The following is a 21,473-nucleotide window of genomic DNA, read 5'->3' as shown; positions in this document are numbered from 1 at the left end:
GGATATTATTTCACTATTATTGCTGTCACACATACACAAAAGTATCGTGACTATGATACATGGAACTATATTGCTCCAAACATGTAGAAATGCTACACACTAGTGCAAGTAACACAGAGATGATAATACAAATGGAATGTATTGGTAAGCTGTGCTTATGGTAGGTTAGCTGCACATTAGCTTTTATTTTAATATTACTAACTCTCAGCTTATCTCAGTCTCTATTTTATCAGCTCTTGTTTTACGTCAGCACTTGTTGCAGCTTTCAGCATCCGCAACACTTTCATATAGAAACAAGCCCAATTGTGGTATTCATCAACAAAACAAAACTAAATATCATGTCACAATTTCTGGAAGGCCGCTTGAACAAAAACTGCTTTCTGGAAGAAGCTTATCTGAATACCTCAAAACTGCATCATGCTGCAAAATAAATCATAGAATGATACTGCACAGGAGGCCATTCGGCCCATTACGCCTGTGCTGGCTCTTTGGTAGAGCTATCCAATTAGTCCTACTCACCCAATCTTTCCACATAGCCCTACAATTTTTTTCCCTTAAAGTATTTATCCAATTCCCTTTTGAAAGTTACCATTAAATCTGATTCCACCACCCTCTCAGGCAGTGTATTCTGGATCATCATAATTTGCTGTATGGAAAAAAATCTTCTCTCACCTCTGGCCCTTTTGCAAATTACCTTAAATCTGTGTCCTCTGGTTACTGACCCTTCTGCCACTGAAAACAGTTTCTCCTTATTTACTCTGTCAAAAATGGTATCATTTAATCTCCTCATTCTTCCTACCAAAATGCATAACTTCACACTTCTCTGCAATTAATTTCAGCTGCCATTTGTCAGCCCATTTCACCTCTCTGTCTATGTCCTCCTGAATTCTGTTACAACCTCCTCGTTGTTTACTACATTTCAGAGTTCCGTGTCATCTGCAAAGTTCAAGTTATTAATATATATCAAAAAGATCAATGGCCCCAATACCAACCCCCGGGGAACACCACTGTATACTTCCCTCCAGTCTGAAAAACAACCAACGATACAATTTTAAAGAGAATGCAGGAACAGAGATCTGGGGGTGTATGTATACAAATCTATGCATGACAAGCTGAGAAGGCTGTTAAAAAAACATATGGGATCCTTGGTTTTATTAATAGAGGAATAGAGTACAAAAGCAAGGAAGTTATGCTAAACATTCATAAAACACTGGTTAAGCCTCAGCTGGAGTATTGTGTTCAATTCCAGGCAACACACTTCAGGAAGGGTGTCAAGGCCTTGGAGAGGGTGCAGTAGAGATTTACTAGAATGGTACCAGGCATGAGGGATTTCAGTTATGTGGAGAAACTAGAGAAGCTGGGGTTGTTCTCCTTAGAGCAGAGAAGGTTAAGTGAGATTTGATAGAGGTGTTCAAAATCATGAAGGGTTTTGTAGAGTAAATAGGGAGAAACTGTTTCCAGTGGAGTAGGGTTAGAACCAGAGGACAGAGATTTAAGTTAATTGGCAAACGAACTGGAGGTGACATGAGGAAACATTTTTTTACACAGTGAGTTGTTGTGATCTGGAATGCACTGCCTGAAAGGGTATGGAAGCAGATTCAATAGCAGCATTTAAAAGAAAGTTGGATAAATAATTGAAGGGAATTTTTTGGGGGCTATGGGGTAAGAGCAGAGGAGTGGGACTAATTGGATAGCTCTACCAAAGAGCCGGCACAGGCACAATGGGCTGAATGGCCTCCTTCTGTGCTGTATCATTCTATGATTAGAACTCAATCAAGTTAGTCAAACATTTGCCAAATCCATGCTGACTTTCATTTATTAGCCCATACTTTTCCAAATGCCAATTAATTTAGTACCAACCTTTTCTCAAATGGGAAAGAGGGGAGCCTGGGTCAGCAGAGGCCCAGACTTTCCTTGTACTTCTGCTCCTCGTGACCCCTCCAAGGAAAGTTTCTGGCTTGCCTTAGAGTGCCTCCTCTTCCTCCGTGCCAGGTCTTACTGAGTGGAGCATCTACGATCTACATCAGGTGCCCCGCTCAGTAGGCCATTACAATGTAATTGGGCTCAGAATGACATCATAGGACCCCATTTTGCATGTATTAATGAGGCTTGCAGTTGAGTTAGGCAAACGTCTCGCCCATCTAGAAAGAGGGCCCAGTTAAGATAGGGGTGGGTGGAAATCAACTGGGAACAGGGTGTTAAGACTCTGCACAGCTATTTTAACTGCACCCCTGCCCCGTTCCCGCCAGGTAAGTTGGGTTAAAATCCCTCCTCCAGGTCTTCTGTTCAGTGGCCGAGCCTCAACTTTCTTGGTGGACTGCCTATGCCTCAACTGGGTTTTCAAGCTCACAATGATATCTGATAGTATCACATTAGTTAATAGGACAGTGTGGCAGAGCCACTTGACTCTGGGCAACTGTACATAATTCCCTTTAACGATGTTCTAACACCAGCCTAAGCCTGTACCATTGTGTTAGACATTACTTTGTTTTGTATATAGTGTTTGTATGCACGGGGCGTGGCCCCTTTAAGAGCGCAGGAAAACGCGGGCAAACGCGATGACGTCACGTCGCAAACCACGTGACTGCCCAGGCAGTCCTCGTGGAATCTCCATCTTGTTAAGACCTGTTTTCGTGGCTCTCCTGTATCTATCTCATCAAACTGTTTGAACTCGTTTAGTCTTACATTAAAGACCTGTTTGATTGATCTCCTGAGTCGACCTCAGTTATTAGTTAGGAGTTCGTCAATTCCTACAACAGATCACTTTAGAGTACAAAGGAGAACGTCCCACCCACCTTAAAGCAATAGAGGGACAAACCAAGCAGGTCACATGAAATCTCAAATTTCATCCTGCCCTGTGATGTGTTTTTTCAGTATATCATCTAGCCAATGTCACCACCTGAGAACAATAATAACCCATACACCATTTTACTTGCACAATTGATTAAAGCTTTAAATAAAGGATAAACTCAATTTATCCATTTCCTTCAATGGTGTTCTCCAGCGTTATAACATGTAGTGTACAACATATTTTCTGGAAAAATAAAGAACTGGTATTATCTACAATACCAGTCAAGTGACATTAGATGCCTTCAGCTCCTAGCTTAGTAAAATTATTACTCTTACACTTACCACAGAGCAGTCAAAAAATGTAATAAATAAACCAATGAGTTTAAGGCAGCAGTTCAATCTTGGGGTTCTGTTAACATTCATAAACGAATTGCTTGATTGAATTTACTGCCTTGTTACTTGCCATCTATCTATTAGCCTCTATATACTTTGCGTAGAATCTATGCTTTGAAAGCTATATTGCTGTATATTGCACATTCTTCTCAGTAGCTGTACGATTTATGACAAGCACAGTTAGCCTTCAGACAATGGGCATCGTACAGTATTCAGGGAACTGCATATGCTGTGAATGTGATCATTTAAAAATAACAACTGAAGTTGCCAAGCCAGCTGTGGAGCTATTTGCATGATGACACAATCATGCAGTCTAACCTTTTGGACAACTGGTTTACACTGCTTTGAAGAGGAAAACACAGGGAAAAATAAATGAATACAAGAATGTTAATAAGTTAAAGTAAAACATTAAATAATTAAAACCGTTAACAGAGATGTACATTTCACACATTTTAACTTTCAATATTGATCTAACTGTGTTAAAAGCAAAAAGAGATTAAGAATGTCAACTTGACTGTTAATTGGGCTGCAATGGATTTTTTTAATGCTGTACATTAATGCAAAAAGTTAACCCGTGGGACTCTAAATGCACTATTTATAATACAGTTTCTATTCTCGTGACCTTTTTGTGCCTAAGAGGTGAGATGTTAGCATTTGAGAATGAAACTTTCCATTTTTGCTCCATCGCGACTTCCAAGTCAGATATAGGATAGATGTTTGCAGAATAAAGCTCCTACAACAACATGCCTTAAACCCAACCTTAGAAGAGCATTTGTCTTAGTTTGTGTTCATTTTTCCACTTAATGCACCAGCCATCCTTAGAGCCTTTCTCAGTAAGATTGCCAATTTGAACCAATTTGGAAAACTAGTACCATGGAGTCTGATATATAAGGAATTTTACTGAGACTGCCCAATTAGCAGACAGAGAAGGCTACTAGCCCAGCAGTTTATGATGCATTTGGTCTCGGGTCCAAAAAATAAAAAGAAATTTACTTTTACTCATACCCGATATTGCTTTGATAAAAAACCAGCTATTTGCCATGACCATTTATCTCCCATTTCTAAATGATTAGTCACTGGTCTGTCCTGATGAATAATACTGGATAGCTGGTCATAGCAACCAGCCTCAATTAAGTTTGGTTTATAAATACAAACATTTTGTTTCCGATTAACACATTTTTATATTCTTTGAATGATTAAAATCTGAAAATTATTTCAGTTATACATCTTTTAACATTTATTATCTGTAAAAAGAGCAAATCGCAATTCTCTTTCAGCAAAATTTCATTGAATATACAGCACTATGAAGTAACTTTCCCCATTAGCAAATGGAGGAAACAATGTCCTGTTTATTGAACAACCCCAAACACTAGTCAGGAGCTCTTAACTTAATATCTAAATAAAGATTACATTCTGCACACCAAAGTAATATAGGTCTGATATTTGTCTTTTTTTTTAAAATTTTGACTGCCGCACATCCAGGGGTATTCAATATTCAGGAAGGACAAGAAATGGAGGTGGGGTAGCATTGCTGGTTAAAGAGATTAACACAATAGTAAGGAAGGATATTAGCTCTGATGATGTGGAATCTGTATGGGCAGAGCTGAGAAATACCAAGGGTCAGAAAAAGTTAGTGGGAGTGGTATACAGTCCCCCAAACAGTAATGCTGAGGTTGGGGATGGCATTAAACGGGAAAGTAGAGACGCGTGCAATAAGGGCACAGCAGTTATCATGGGTGACTTTAATATACATGTAGATTGGGCTAACCAAATTAGTAACAATACTGTGGAGGAGGAATTCCTAGAGTGTATACGGGATGGTTTCCTGGACCAATATGTCAAGGAACCAACTAGAGATCAGGCCATCTTAGACTGGGTATTATGTAATGAGAAAGGATTAATTAGCAATCTTGCTGTGCGATGCCCCTTGGGGAGGAGCAATCATAATATGATAGAATTCTTCATTAAGATGGAGAGTGAAGTAGTTGATTCAGAGACTAGGGTCCTGAATTTAAATAAAGGAAACTATGATGGTATGAGGCACGAGTTGGCTAGGATGGATTGGGGTACGTTACTTAAAGGGTTGACGGTGGATAAGCAATGGCAAACATTTAAAGTTCGCATGGATGAACTACAGAATTTGTTCATCCCTGTTTGGCATAAAAATAAAACAAAAGGTGACTCAACCGTGGCTAACAAGGAAAATTAGGGATAGCATAAGATCCAAGGAGAGGACATATAATTTGGCCAGAAAAAGCAGCAAACCTGAGGATTGGGAGCAGTTTAGGATTCTACAAAGGAGGACAAAGGGATTAATTAAGAGGGGGAAAATAGATTATGCGAGTAAGCTTGCAGGGAACATAAAAACTGACTGTAAAAGCTTCTATAGATATGTGAAGAGAAAAAGATTGGTGAAGTCAAGCATAGGTCCCTTGCAGTCAGAATCAGGGGAATTTATAATGGGGAACAAAGAAATGGCAGACCAATTAAATACATACTTTAGTTCTGTCTTCACAAAGGAGGACACAAATAAACTCCCAGAGATGTCGGGGAACATAGGGTCTAATGAGAGGGAGGAATTGAATGAAATCAGTATTTGTAGGGAAATTGACGGGATTGAAGGCTGATAAATCCCCAGGGTCTGATAATCTACATCCCAGGGTACGTAAGGAAGTGGCCCTAGAAATAGTAGATGCATTGCTGGTCATCTTCCAAAATTCTATAGACTCTGGAACAGTTCCCATGGATTGGAGGATAGCTAATGTAACCCCACTATTTAAAAAGGGTGGTAGAGAACAAACGGGGAATTATAGACCGGTAAGTCTGACATTGGTAGTGGGGAAAATGCTAGAGTCCATTATAAAAGATGTAATAGCAGAGCACTTGGAAAACAGTGACAGGATCGGACAAAGTCAACATGGATTTACAAAAGGTAAATCATGCTTGACTAATCTACTGGAATTTTTTGAGGATGTAACTGATAGAATAGATAAGGGAGAACCAGTGGATGTGGTGTATTTGGACTTTCAGAAGGCTTTCGATAAGGTCCGCATAAGAGATTAGCATGTAAAGTTAAAGCACATGGGATTGGGGGTAAGGTATTGTCTTGGATAGAGAACTGGTTGGCAGACAGGAAGCAAAGAGTTGGAATAAACAGATCTTTTTCCGAGTGGCAGGCAGTGACTAGTGGGGTACAGCAGGGATCGGTGCTAGGACCCCAGCTATTCACAATATGTATAAATGATCTAGACAAGGGAACTAGATGTAATATCTCCAAGTTTGCAGATGACACAAAGTTGGGTGAGCATGTGTGCTGTGAGGAGGATGCAGAGAAATTCCAGTACGATTTGGACAGGTTGGGTGATTATACTGCATTTGCCATGCATCTGCCCAATGTGGATAAATGCGAGGTTATCCACTTCGGTGGCAAAAACAGGAAGACAGATTATTATCTGAACGGCAATAGATTGGGAAAAGGTGAAGTGCAACGAGACCTGGATGTCCTTGTGCACTAGTCGCTGAAAATAAGCATGCAGGTGCAGCAGGCAGTTAAGGTGGCAAATGGTATGTTGGCCTTCATAGCGAGAGGATTCAAGTACAGGAGCAAGGATGTCTTGCTGCAGTTGTACAGGGCCTTGGTGAGACCACACCTTGAGTATTGTGCGTAGTTTTGGTCGCCTTATCTGAGGAAGGATGTTCTTGCCATGGAGGGAGTGCAGCGAAGATTCACCAGACTGATACCTGGGATGGCAGGAATGACGTACGAGGAGAGATTGGGTCAATTAGGCTTATATTCGCTAGAGTTTAGAAGAATGAGAGGGGATCTCATTGAAACTTTAAAAATTCTAACAGGACTAGACAGACTAGATGCAGGGAGGATGTTCCCGATGGCGGGGGAGTCCAGAACCAGGGGTCACAGTCTAAGGATAAGGGGTAGGCCATTTAGGACTGAGATGAGGAGGAATTTCTTCACCCAGAGAGTGGTGAACCTGTGGAATTCTTTGCCACACAGGGCAGTTGAGGCCAATTCATTAACTATATTCAAGAAGGAGTTGGATATATTTCTTGAGGCTAAAGTGATCAAGGGAAATGGGGAGAAAGCAGGGACAGGGTACTGAATTTGTATGATCAGCCATGATTTCATTAAATGGTGGAGCGGGCTCGAGGGGCCAAATAGCCTACTCCTGCTCCTATCTTCTATGTTTCTATGTTATGGCCAATTGCACCATCCCATCTACTACCTTGTCTACATGGCTCAGTGTAGCACTGGGCATGTCTTTCCATCAGGGGAAACCCCCCCCTCCAACATATTAGTTGTAGTACATCACTTAAGATGTCACCTCTCTCTCTCCCAATCAACTCTAATCTTAACAATAATTAAATTGACTGTGTGGGCTCAGCAGTTCAATAAACCAGATGTTCATTTTCCATTGCCTTTCTCTTGCCAGCATTTGTATTAAACCAGATCTTTAATTTACCTGTTATTATGAAGCAGAACAAATAACTTCACATCAAAGTTTTCACTGCATGAAGTCATGGTAATATAAAGAGTGTTCATTACTGTATATTTGATTAGAGAATTTTTACATTATGGAATCCAATCTCAATACCAGAGTTATGATTAACTCTATGTTGCATAATTTCTACACTTGGCGACTATATCATGACATTGTAAAAAGTATTCTCAGAAATATGTATTGTATTATACCCAGTGTATATATTATGCAAGTTAAGGAACACGCTATTGACATTTACCTTGGACATCTTGCTCTTATTATCTGCAGTCAGGAAAGACATGTTGTTGATTTCATTCTGAACCACAAAGTTCTGTTCCTCTCGTTTGAAATTCTATAAAACAGATATTTGTATTGAGAGAAACCGACAGATCAGTGAAGTTACACACAAGTACTCTCTGCTAACATTATACTATCTTTACTCTGCTAGCTGTGACTGTTTTGGAATTGATAATGTCACCACAATGCTCACTGTGTTCTGTCCAATAACCCCATTCAATAATTGGTTCATAAGGATTTCAATGCACTGTCCTTTGGTAATAGCTGCCCTCAACTATCAATGCCTACAACCTGCTCACACCAGTTCTTATGTACAGGGCAAGCTTTTACAGAATATGCTTAAATGAACCTAGTCTGATGGTCTCCTCTTCCATGCTTAGCCACCTCACCAAAATACCTATCGCAAAAAATTAGTATAGATCTATTTTTTAAAAATGAAAGCACACAATTACAATTTAAAGTTAAGAAATATACCGCTGCAAAGGACTCTGGCAGATCGATGTTTCTTCAATGCTCTGAGGGACACATATAAAACCAGACATTGATCAGCATGCACCAACGATTACTAATTCCATTATAGTTTATTGAAATATTTCTGAATAGTTAATGCCTAAATGTAAATACAAAATTAACACTGGAAGGATCTAGTGATGTAGCTAAAACCAACAGCTGTATCTCAAAGGGACTTGGCTGCATCTTTCAACTGGTTGGTCTGTAGCTATTATGATTAGTTTCCAGCACACTAATTGCATACATTTTAATCACTCCAATTGAACACAGGCACCCTGCCTCAGATATATAGTACATTATAAGGGATGAGACTAATCTCAATGATCAAAAGTGTGATTTAAAAACTAAATATCTACACTTAGATTAATATAAATTGTAAGTTATAATATGCTTTTACAGACATCTTTAATTTTTGCTGCAAATAATTATATTTACGACAGGGTTTTAAATCCCCAGCCAACAGCAGGGGGCTGATTTTACCTCAGTGAAGTACAGGATATTTTCCCCAATTAGCCAAACTTGAATGCCAGTCCAACCTATAATCCAGCTTCAGCATCCAGTATTTTACCACCAAAGCCTCCTTACTTATCTACATAAGACGTAGGAGCAGGAGTAGGCCATTTGGCCCCTTGAGCCTGTGCCGCCATTCAATAAGATTATGGCTGATCCGATCTTGGCCTCACCTCCACTTCCCTGCCCGCTCCCCATAACCCTTGACTCCCCTATAGTTCAAAAATCTGTCTATCTCCCCCTTAAATATATTCAATGACCCAGCCTCCACAGCTCTCTGGGGAAGAGAATTCCAAAGATTCACGACCCTCTGAGAGAAGAAATTCCTCCTCATTTCCATTTTAAATGGACGCCCCCTTATTCTGAAATTATGCCCCCTAGTTTTAGATTCCCCACGAGGGGAAACATCCTCTCTGCATCTACCCTGTTAAGCCCCTTCACTGTCTTATATGTTTCAATAAGATCCCCTCTTATTCTTCTAAACTTCAATGAGTATAGGCCCAACCTGCTCAACCTTTCTTCATATGGTTGTTGCTTTGGTTCCGTTAATGAAAGATGAGAACTAATAGCAGTTCAAATCTAGTCACAGAAAAAAATGACTGAAAAATTGGTTCAGTGAACCTAAATTTCTTCAGATTTTCAGTTGCTCCTTGTTCCTGTGACCGATAGGGAGAGCAGTCATATCTCAAGCCAAAGAAAGACTGTGGGTAGAGTTTCTGCTTTGGGTGCAATCAACGATTCTGGTGCAAATTGTGTCCAAAATTGCTCCAGTTCTGAAAAGTGTTCTTCTTCCCCCCCGCGTTTCTGTTCAAACCTATTTGCATATCGGCGAATGCAAAATCTGCCATGAACCAGCGCAATCAGGCAACGTTTTAAAATGTGACTTTAAAAAAAAAATGTTGCTTTAAAAAATATTCCTTGATATATTTAGTCGTGGTAACTTGGTAAAGTTTGATTAATGCAGCTGAAAATGGGTTTATCACATAAAATAAGCATTTTTAATCACACTGTTAATCCACCACCCATGAGTAACTCGATTTTAAATGACTGAAATGACTTTTAAAAAATATAAAGAACTATTTTCTAGTTACATTCGAAACCTTTTAAAATGTACCTATTAGTGTCCTTGCGCCCAAAAGATCCACCTTAATTTTTGGAACCTCCTCAAAGGCCTGCAAACAAGGGTAATTAACAGAAACTCCCAATGGTGATTAATTCACCATGGAGGTGTGGCCAGTTTTGTGGGCGACGCAAAAGATCGCGAAAACTCAAGTTGCGCTGAATCCAATTTGCGCTTAAAATTACACAATCTTTTGCGCCGGTTAAGCCAATATTGGGCAAATTGCCCCGAAAAAAGTCAATGCAATCAAGCGGAAACTCCAAGCCTATGTATTTAATTTTACTAACTTCAAGTTTAAGTTATCTGATTGAGGGAGAATCAACATTACTCTCATATATCTGGAAGTACCATAGAGGGACAGTCTGCCTTTTTTAGGGCCAATGACTGTAAGCCACCATCTCGACAGTTGAGAGACTTCAAACCTAAGGCAGACTATCACAGGTCTGAATCTTACACATGCATATTGTCGTTCCTAATAGTGTGCGCTATTAGAGTTAGCATTGGTCCACACAAAAACCAGCCCAGAAAACTTTGCATCTTCTGATATTTGATTGGATTTGTGAAGGGCTGCTTTGAGTTCAAGTAACTTGGTCATGCTGGCGAGGGGAGGGGCCACAGGACGAAAGGGGTTGATTGACTGCTCCTTGGCCAGGCAGAGATATGCTTGGTTCACATGAGCCCATCGACATTGAGTCTTGATATTCCAAAAATGATTAGTTGAAATCTCACATACAAGTTTTATGTTATGGATGCTGCTGCAGCTTAAGTATTAGTAAGATAAATAGCATCTATTATTTTTTTTATTATCAAGAAATGAAGTGTATTATAATCAAGTAAAATCTGCTGCATTGATTTTCTGCTGCTATCTGCTTTTTATTTTTAATAAACCTGTGTTGTAGTCTTTAGTTTAACTCAGTAGGATGTCCTGAACACAAGTCAGCTCATCTCAGTTCAGTGAGCTAATTACAGTAACAAGAGTTTCTGCTTTAGTCTTGGGCTACTTGACATTACTAGATATTGTGCATATAAAGTCACACTCTGGTTTGTAGAAAGTGAGGATTCACTTTCTGGAGTGGACTTCGGTGCTGAGCAGGCAAGAACTATTTAGCGAAGCCCTAGAAACAAAGTGAACTAAAACCATGAAGCAGGACACGGGAATGCCAACTGGCTGCAACAAAGAACGGCTCAATAAAACTCAATGTGCAAAAACTTCATAACTCTTTGTCTGTGAAGAATTATTTCATTTTTAAAATATATTTTTAAAGTTAGTTTTTAGATGAGTTTGTAAATGAATTCCTTACATGTGATTTACACCACAAGATGAAAATCTCAGCCACCATGTGGAATAGCTCATCAGCGTCTGCATCTGGCTCCTTTAGCCATCTTGCCCTGGAAAAAAAAGCATGATAGTTGGAAAAGACTGTTCACATCCTGATGCTGAAAAGCCCCAATTTAACTCAGTAGAATGTCTATTTATCTGTTATCTGAACACAATAGATATCTGAACACAATGGATAGTGATCAGGTGTGGGACTTTCCCCATCCTAACCGAGGAGAGCTGAAGCCAAATGTAGTACTTCTCTTGCTGGAGAAAAGTGGGATGAGGCTGGGGAAGGGGAAACCAGTGGCTTGAGGATGAAATGCATAGCCCAAGTCCCAGGACAGTGAACTGCGGTGTTATGTTCATTAATAACTCGTCATTTTTATTAAGAACAGCTAGCTTTTGCTAGACACTTTATTGAGCACATGTGGACTAGGTACAGTATCTGTAGAGGCCTCCATCTTGACTGCTGCCTTGTGGGTAGCCCAGTGCATCGTGGGTAGCCCACTCTTACATACATACAGCACCACCTAGTGTACCATTCCAGAATGACAGGTTACTGATCATTACATCCCCCTTTCTTTGAGGTTAAACAAAATCAGTATCAATCAATAACAACATAAACATCTTCAACAGTCAATACATTTTCAATGTAGTTTTCTTTGTACTCAAAGATCAAGTCTATCAGGCTTTTTAACTTCACGTGTAGATCTTCTCAGCACAGGTAAGTCTGATGTGTTTTCATGAGAGCCTGTATGTGTATTTGTGTTAGATTGTTCTGGTGGTGAGTGACAAGATTCAGTTGCGGCATTGTCATCGATTTGCTCTTCGATAATCTCTTGTGTTTTTAGGAGGGAACGGCGGTTCCTCCTGAGAATCTGTCCTTCCTCAGTTCTAACAGTGTATGACCTTGGTCCTACTTCCTCAAGAACTGTAGCTTTCCTGTTCTATGCATCTGGATCCTCAATCCTGACAACATCATCCCTTGTCAATGGTTTCAGAGTTTTGGATGACTTGTCATAATGTGATTTCTGTTTCAGTTTTAACAGTTGAAGTCTCTGTCTCAGTTCCTTACTCTGCTTTTCTTTTGCACAGCAGGGTAGCGTGGTACGCAACTTGCGACCCATTAGGAGTTCAGCAGGTGAAGAACCAGAGTCTAAAGGTGAGGCTCGGTAGCTCAGCAGGGCGAGATAAGGATCAGACTTGCTTTCTGTCGCTTTCTTCAGTAGCTGCTTGAGAACTTGAACACCTTTCTCTGCCTTACCATTCGACTGAGCATACAAAGGACTGGATGTGATGTGTTGAAAGTCATAATGTGCTGCAAACTGTTGCCACTCCTTACAGTTGAAGCACGGACCATTGTCGCTAACGGTAATCCTGGGAATTCCATGTCTGGCGAAGATGGATTTCACATGCATTATGACACTGCTTGCTGTGGTGCTCAAGAGCAGCGCCATCTCAGGATAGTTAGAATAGTAGTCAATCACTATTCGATAGTCTTTACCATTTAAATGAAAAAGGTCCATACCAACCTTTTGCCATGCTGCTGTTGGTATGTCAGCTACTATCATTGGTTCCTTTGCTTGTTTGTTTTGGTGTTTCTGACATGTCTCACATTTGCCTATCATGTTCTCAATGTCCTTATTTATGCCAGGCCAATAAGCAGTGTCTCTTGCTCTCCTTTTGCATTTTTCAATTCCGAGGTGTCCCTCATGAATCATTTTGAGCATGTCTTGACGTAGAGCCTGTGGAATGACTATTCTTTTCTGTTTTAGTAGTAGTCCACTTGCGACACTCAATTCTGACCTTATGTGAAAATATTTTGGACAGGAACCTTTTGGCCAACCATGATGAATGTTCTCTATTACTGTTTGTAATACTGTATCTTTTACTGTTTCTTCTGCTATTTGCTTTGATTTTGTGTCTGACACGGGCAGCGCAGCAGTGACCATATTCACATGAACATCCACGTCTTCTTCAGTAGAGCTCACATGACTCATTGTGGGTGCTCGGGATAGTGCATCTGCTAACACTATGTATTTGCCTGGTGTGTAGATCAGTTCAAAGTCATATCTTTGCAGCTTCATCATGAGTCATTGAATCCTTGGAGACATCTCATTCAGGTTCTTTTTTATGATGGTAACCAGTGGGCTGTGGTCTGTCTCAACTGTGAAGGTGGGAAGTCCATATATGTAGCCATGAAACTTTTCTAGTCCAACTACCAAGCCTAGACATTCCTTTTCAATCTGGGCGTATCGACACTCAGTATCAGTCATAGACCTGGAGGCATAGGCAACAGGCTTCCAATCTTCACCCTCTGCTTGTAGCAAGACCGCACCTAGGACATCTTTTGATGCATCCATTGACACTTTGATTCTTTTTGTTGGGTCAAAGAAGGTGAGTACAGGTGTGGTTGTCAGCACTGTTTTGAGGTTCATCCACTCTTGTTCATGTCTTTCTGTCCATGCGAACTCATTTGTTTTACATAGCAGGTCTCGCAGACAGACTGTCTTGGCTGACAAGTTAGGAATGAACTTTCCAATGAAGTTTATCATCCCCATGATGCATCGCACTCCTTTTTTGTCAGTGGGTCGGGGCATTTTGAGTATGGCGTTTACTTTTTCCATATCTGGCTCTATTCCTTTACCAGATAGATTATCTCCTAGGAAAGTGACTTCCTGGACGCCAAACTGACACTTGGCTTTGTTGAGCTTCAGTCCATTCCGGCGTATGCCCTGTAGCACTTTAGTCAGTCTCTCATTGTGTTCTTTCAGTGTGGAGCCCCAGATGATGATGTCATCAACATAGACCCGAACTCCTTCCAGACCTTCAATTATGTGTTCCATCGCTCTATGAAAGATTTCAGATGCAGATATTATCCCAAAAGGCATTCTGAGGAAACAATACCTGCCAAATGGTGTGTTGAAGGTACAGTATTTGGTGCTCTCTTCATGCAGTTTTAGTTGCCAAAATCCGTGAGGTATCGAGCTTTGTAAAGTATCTGGCACCTGACATTTCACTGGTGATTTCTTCTCGCTTGGGAATCTGGTAGTGTTCACGTTTTATGTTTGCATTTAAGTCCTTTGGATCCATGCATATTCTTAGATCATTGTTCTTTTTCTTTACAAATACCATGGAGTTAACCCAGTCTGTTGGCTCTTCGACTTTCCTGATGACTCCTAGCGTGGTCATTCTGTCCAGTTCATTCTTGAGCCGGTCACGCAGGGGTGCTGGAACTCTTCGTGGAGCATGTACCACTGGCTGAGCATCCTCCTTTAGCTGGATCTTGTAAGTGAATGGTAGAACTCCAAATCCTTTGAACACATCCTGGAAATTATTCACGACAGAATCCACCGAGTCATCTGGTCTGCTTATGGCACAGTTTATACGGTAGACTCTCTTGACCAGTTCTAAGTCCTCAAGCTTTGTCACCTAGTAGTGAATCAAGTCCTTCAGCCACAACAGAAAACATGAGATGATGCACTTTGTCTTTGACTGTCACTTTAATTCTGCATACACCTAAGCTATCTATTTTCTGTCCATTATAGTCCTTCAGTAGTACTGACTTTTTCTGTATTTTGGGCTTTTCTTTCATATTGTTAATGTCACTCATACTGATTAAGTTTGCTTTTGCCCCAGTGTCTAGTTTCAATGTAACTAATGCTCCATTTACCTGCAGTGGGATCATCCATTTGTCCTCTTTTACTGCATTAACTTTATGTTCAGCATTGTTAATTCCTGAGGGCTGCACATTTTCTGTATCCTTTTTGATATTGTCACATGACACCATTCCTACAAAACATGTCTCACTTAAATCAGTGTCCTCAATTACATTAACTCGTTGCCCTTTCTTAGTTTTTACTTTTGAAAAGCATTGTTTGGCAAAGTGATTCTTTCCATGACATTTTGTGCACATTTTTCCAAACGCTGGACATTGTTTTAACTGGTGTTTATAACCACAGCGTTTACAATTTAAAATTCCTTCCTCCGATTGCTTTTCACTTCTGTTCTGCCCATGTTTCTTCCCCTTGTAGGACACAGCAGCACTTACTGCAATCGCATCATCATTGATTTCACTGAAAGTCTTGGCATGCTTTTGAGCTAGTTCGCTAGCTTGGCATATTTTCACAGCAATTTCCAATGTTAGTTCGGTTTCTCTCAACAGACGTTCCCTGACTTTTTTATCATGAATACCAAACACAATCTGGTCACGAATCATGGATGCTTTCAGCTCAGAGAAATTACATGCCTGTGGTTTCAGATCAGTCAAAAAGCTATCAAAAGTCTCATTTTGCTGCTGTGTCCGAGAACGGAAGATGTACCTCTCATAGGTTTCATTCTTTTTGGGAGAACAATGGCCTAGAAATTCAGTTGGGCGTGCCAGCCGTTAGCGCCTTAGGAGGAGTAGATCTCGAACGCTAGGCGCTTATCGCCCGGGCGCAGCGTGATCTGTGCCTCTCCCCAACTTCAGGACACATTTAGCACCAGCGCAAAGTCTTAGCGCGCGCCCTGCTGCGCGCGCAGATCATGACGTCATTTAATAGTGCAACGCCCTTTGTGCGCCCCAAACCGGAACTTCACTCGCGCCGGCCCATTGTGCGCCGGGCGGCCCGAGCGACTGTGAAGTGGAACGGTACACAGGCCAGCCGGGCCGCAGGGAGCGCAAATTAAAGGGCACTTACCCAGCAGTATAAAGGCCAGCCATTTTGCAGCATTCACTCTTGTGCAACGGTTTTTTGGACAGAGACCAAGGAGGAGAGTTTACTGGTTTGGACCAACACTTGGACAGGTATTTTTGGCTCAGGCCAGAGCTTACCAATTATCTTTGCCTTCATTCAGAGCTCAGTGTTTGCCAGCATATAATGGGGGCTGCATTGGGTGGCAATGCTGAATTTCAGCCTTATGCCAGAAGGGCTTACAGACGCCGTGAGAGAGTGGCAGCCCTGGCTAGACGCAGAGGGGGCAACAGGCGTCGCCAACTGAGGCCTTACCCACGCAGGGTATACCGCCAGCAGACCTCCTATCTGACCATGTCTGCCGCGATGTGTGTTAGGAGGCTGCGATTCCGAAGGGAGGTGGTTGCAGACATCTGCCGGCTGCTTCGGAGAGATCTGCAGCCACAGCTGATGCGCAGGACGTCTCTGTCGGTGGCAGTGAAGGTGACGGTGGCTCTCAACTTCTATGCCTCCGGCTCCTTCCAATCCGCTACTGGGGACATCGCTAACATCTCCCAGTTCGCCATGCATTGCTGCATCCGCCAGGTGACCGAAGCCCTTTTCAGAAGGAGACATCAATTCATCTCCTTCCCCATGACCCTGGACAAGCAGCAGCAGCGTGCAGTGGGGTTTGCAAGAATAGCGGGCTTCCCCATGGTGCAGGGCGCCATTGACTGCACGCATGTGGCTTTGCGGGCACCTCTTGAGCATGCCGAGGAGTACCGCAACCGGAAGGGCTACCATTCCCTCAATGTACAGCTGGTGTGTGACCACAGGCAGCGCATCCTAGCTGTCAATGCCCGCTTTCCAGGCAGCAGCCACGATGCCTTTATCCTGCGACAGACAACTGTGGCTGACATGTTCCAGGCACAGCCTCCCCCAAGAGGATGGCTTATCGGGGACAAAGGCTATCCTTTGTATACCTGGCTCATGACCCCGCTCCGCGCGCCCACGACCCCTGCTGAAGAGGCATACAACGAGAGCCATCAAGCGACGAGGAACCTCATAGAACAATCGGCGTGCTCAAGCAATGGTTCCGCTGTCTCGATCGCTCCGGGGGAGCCCTCCAGTATTCGCAGGATCGAGTCTCCCAATTCGTCGTCGTTTGCTGCATGCTGCACAACCTGGCTATCCGCAGGACTCAGGCACTGCCACCTCACGTTGGACCACCACCTCAGGAGGAGGAGCAGGAGGAGCATGAGGACGACGAGGACGAGGAGTACCAGCCCAGGAGGGACGCACAAGGTCCAAGGGCCGCCCGTCGGCGGCTTATTGAACGTCACTTCTAGGCCCCCTGTCAGGGAATGGCTTGTGCCAATGATAGAACATGATTGCAGCCGCTCCGCAAGCCCTCAGCCGGTTAAGGCAACAAACACTTCAAAGATCAAACATGGACAATGTGAATAAATAAAATGCTTTATTGTACAAACTCTGGGCCCTTCCCACATGAAAAGCAAAAACAGACGAAACCCCCAAAAAACACTCAAACACATTACTCGCTCCCACAACCTGGAGAGGATTAACAAAATAGGGCAACTAAAATGGCCGTCATTCTCGGCCTTCGTCAAAAACAAACATCACATCATCGGCCTTCAAAAAACAAACATCCAATTCTCGGCCTCAAGAAACAAACACAAATGGCCACACATTCGACTATTTGGCCCACTAGGGCGATGCCTTGGCCATCTTTGGGTGGCCCCTGCCCGCCCTGCTGCTCCGCCTCAAAGTAAGGCCATTGGCTGCTGCAAGGCTGGGGGCAGGCTCCTGAGGGGCACATGTCGTGACGGCAGAAGCCCTTGGGGGTCGGCCTAGTCGAGGTCTGGCTGTCGAGCGGGCGGCTGTTGATTGCTGCAGCTGTGGCTGGCCAGCATCAGTCGCTGCAGCAGCTCCTGGCAGCGGCGGCTGGAGGAATGGCGGCAAGCTGGCGGATGGCAGGCGCTCGCTGGTCGCCTGAGACACTGGCACTCGCACGGGCCAGCACTGCAGCATGCGCACCAATCTGCCGAGGGACAGACCGCTGTGCTGCTGCAGCACGCCGGGTGCCCTGGCGATGCCTGGCTGACACAGCGAGTGTGGCAGCAGTGAGTGCCCGTGTTTACCTGTTCACTGACCGCAGCAGAGCAGCCAGTGACTGGATGGCACCACTGATCACCTGGCCAGTCGCTGACAGATCTGCCCGGTATTCCGCCCGACTGGTGGCCTCTAAGGGCCCGAACTCGGCCACACTCCGAGAGAGGGAATCGATGGACTCAGGCAACCGTGCCACTGCCGCCATGAGCTCCGTGTGCCGGCGCTCCGAGTCCGCGGACAAGTCTTGGAGGCGTTCCATCTCCTCGGCGAACAGCATCTCCTGACTGGAGGCCGGACTCTCCCTCTGGGGAGAAGGCCGCCGAGCTGGCCGACCCTTCCTGCGTTGCTGGAGGCCACTGGGCCCAGCAATTGGACTCCCCTCCGACGCATCCCCCCTCTGGGGAGAAGGCCGCCGAGCTTCCACCCCCCTCCCGCCTTTCTGCAGCACGCAGGTCCCAGGAGCTCCCCTCCCCTTCGACACTTCCGCCACGCTGCCCTCCAGGGAAGACGTGTCCCCTACATTGGCCTGGGTGGCCGCGGCTGAGGGTTCCCCTGATGGGCTGCCTTCCTCTTGCTCCTCCTCCTGCTCCTCCTCGGAGGGTCTGTCACTGGCAAGTTGAGGGACCTCCTCTTGACCATCTACAAGAGTAGCTTTAGAGTGAGGAGAGGGCGTCAGTGCGGGATGCATGAGTGGTGGCATTCAGCGCATTGGTCGGACAGTGGCAAAGGATGTAGATCTGATGCGCAAGTGGGACGAGAGAGGTGCAAAAGGTGATGTCCTTACCATTGCTGCCCAGAACAGGGTCGGCATCTCCACATGCAACGGGCCCAATCACCCGGCCACCCATGAGGCGCTCCACGCGATGTTGCAGGTCGGTGAGTGGCTGGATATGGGGTCGGCCTCCCCCGGTCGCAGTCCGGCTCTTGCGATTATTCGCCAGCTTGGCCTGCAAGAGAAAGGACGGCCTCTAAGTACAGTGTGTCGCCGTGATCTTGTGTGCACTGCCTCCCATGGTGGAATAGCCTGGCCAGTGTGTCGCCATGATCTGGTGTGCACTGCCTCCCATGGTGGAATAGCTTGGCCAGTGTGTTAAGTGCAGAATGTGCAATTGATGCTTATGCCTGTCCCATAGCTGCTGGATGAAGGCTGGCCATTAGAGCTTTCAGGTCCCTTTGCCCATAATGTGAGGTGCACATGCAAGGATGAGGAGGTCATTGGAAAGGGTACTCACCCTGACAATGCGTGTGAGGTCATTTAACTTTTTGCGGCATTGGGCACCGGTCCTGGGGACGTCGCTGTTGGCTGACAGCTTGCTGGCGACATGCCTCCAGGCTCTCCTGTAGACGCGGACCGTCGCCTTCTTGCCATTGTCCGGGTACAAAACATGGCGCCTCTTCTCCACAGCAGCAAGCAGCACACTCAGATCACGCTCTGAGAAGCGCTGCGCACGTTCACGGGCCTTCTCCATGTCTTCAGGCGCTATTTGGGTCCAGCAGCAGTGTTCAGGCCTAGCTGGAGGGCTCCACTATCCAGGGCGTGGCAGCAGACACAGTCGACCCTTCCCCCTTAAGAGCTGGCCGGCGCCAGGGTGTCTGCTGTCAATCACGAGATGGCCGCACCTGCGCTGCGCCCGGCCTCGGCACTATCGATCACCACCTCCGGCTTAGCGCCCAAAGAGAGGCGTCCAGCAGCAGTTTTAGCGCTCGCCCGAACTAGTAGGGCGAAGCTAATGAATATCGGAGAAGTGGCATAGATTTGGCGGTGGCCGCAAACTTTAGCGGACGCCCCACTTTAGCGCCCCAAAAGTGGCGTCAATGAATTTCTAGGCCAATGTGTATCAAATTTCTTTAGCACATCGTCTAATTTTTCTCTGTTCTCCTCTGGATTAAATACAAATGTATTAAATACCTCTATCGCCTGTGGGCCTGCAACCGTGAGCAGCAACGCTATTTTCCTTGCATCTGGCTTCGTACCGTACCGGATGGCAGCAATGTAGAGTTCGAATTGTTGTTTAAAAGTCTGCCAATTGTAGTCGACATTTCCTGTGAGTTTCAAACGCTCTGGTGGCTTGAAATTCTCCATGTCGCGTTGCACAATATTCAGCATATCTTACCAATCCTGGTACCATGTTATGTTCATTAATAACTAGTCGTTTTTATTAAGAACAGCTAGCTTTTGCTAGACACTTTATTGAGCACATGTGGACTAGGTACAGTATCTGTAGAGTCCTCCATCTTGACTGCTGCCTTGTGGGTAGCCTAGTGCATCGTGGGTAGCCCACTCGTATATACATACAGCACCACCTAGTGTACCATTCCAGAATGACAGGTTACTGATCATTACATGCGGGAGGCCGCCCTTTCTGAGATCAACTAAGTCAGCACAGTCTGTGGATAAAACCTTCCTGCTCTGCAAAGCTCAGCTAATTGCTGGATAAAAATCACCAAGTTATGGGGGAGCCATAAACTGCCTTTTAAACAATATAAAATTTTAGGAGATATCTTGAGTTATCATGGGACATAAAAATAATCTCTCCATTTTTTTAAAAATGTCGGTTGGTGAAGTCCCACTTTTTGGGATATAATTGATCCATAGTAAATCATCGTTCGGATTGATCTGTGTCATTAGATGCGATAAATCGAGTGCCAGACCTTCACCTGGCTTCCAGCACAAGGACCCACTCCTGCCTTCTGTCTCACGCCTTGGATCATGTTGCTGCCCACCCTCCCCTCCCCCATCCCATCCTCCCACGGTTCGCTGTCCTGGGACTTGGCCATAGATTTCATCCTCAAGCTGCTGGTTCCCCCTTCCCCAGTCTCGTCCCACTTTTCTCCATGCACACTGACTTATTCAGGTCCCTCTTTCCACTTGTGCCTGGAGTTCTGCATAAATATAAATGGAAACTTCACAAAAGGTTTTGTGCAGGATTCCAGGTCCGAGTCAGAAAAGGAGCCTGAAAACATCAATGGGCTTTGGAACAATGTATTGGCGTAAAAGGGAAGGGAGGGGAAGACCGCTGGCCCAAGGGCAGAGGGCAGAATTGCACAAAAAGGGGAAAGAGAGAGAGCAAAAAGGAACAGAAGGGTTACAAGAGAAGGAAAAGGGCGTAGGTAAAAATCAAAAGCAAAAGGAAACAAGCAGGAAGGAGTTGGACAAAGGGTCGGTGAGGATAGGAGAGAGAAGTAAGGAATGAGGGCGGGACTGCAAGGAGAATGAAGATGAAGAATTTTAAGGATGGAAGAAAAAGAAA

General features: G+C 44.2%; 1 protein-coding gene across 8 annotated transcripts in view; it reads right to left on the bottom strand.

Annotated features, from left to right (window-relative positions):
* The window catches only part of LOC147109494 (ryanodine receptor 3-like), a 506,629-nt gene that overhangs the window by 126,752 nt on the left and 358,404 nt on the right, over positions 1 to 21,473 (bottom strand). For 6 of the 8 annotated variants that reach the window (XM_086003491.1, XM_086003492.1, XM_086003497.1 and 3 more), the window contains 2 exons: positions 11,418 to 11,505; positions 7,939 to 8,031 (listed from right to left, as the gene is read on the bottom strand). In XM_086003491.1, the coding sequence (XP_085859617.1) occupies positions 7,939 to 8,031; positions 11,418 to 11,505 (181 nt within the window). Of the gene's footprint in view, positions 1 to 3,501; positions 3,526 to 7,938; positions 8,032 to 11,417; positions 11,506 to 21,473 lie in introns of all 8 variants that reach the window. The other 2 variants (XM_086003490.1, XM_086003494.1) reach the window with 1 other exon arrangement.

The sequence above is a fragment of the Somniosus microcephalus genome, chromosome 12 (assembly GCF_052327205.1).
Source record: "Somniosus microcephalus isolate GS21.2 chromosome 12, FLI_Smic_1.0, whole genome shotgun sequence".
Classification (NCBI taxonomy): Eukaryota; Metazoa; Chordata; class Chondrichthyes; order Squaliformes; family Somniosidae; genus Somniosus; species Somniosus microcephalus.
Note: the sequence above shows the minus strand (reverse complement) of the source record. Positions and strands in the feature narration are given on the sequence as shown.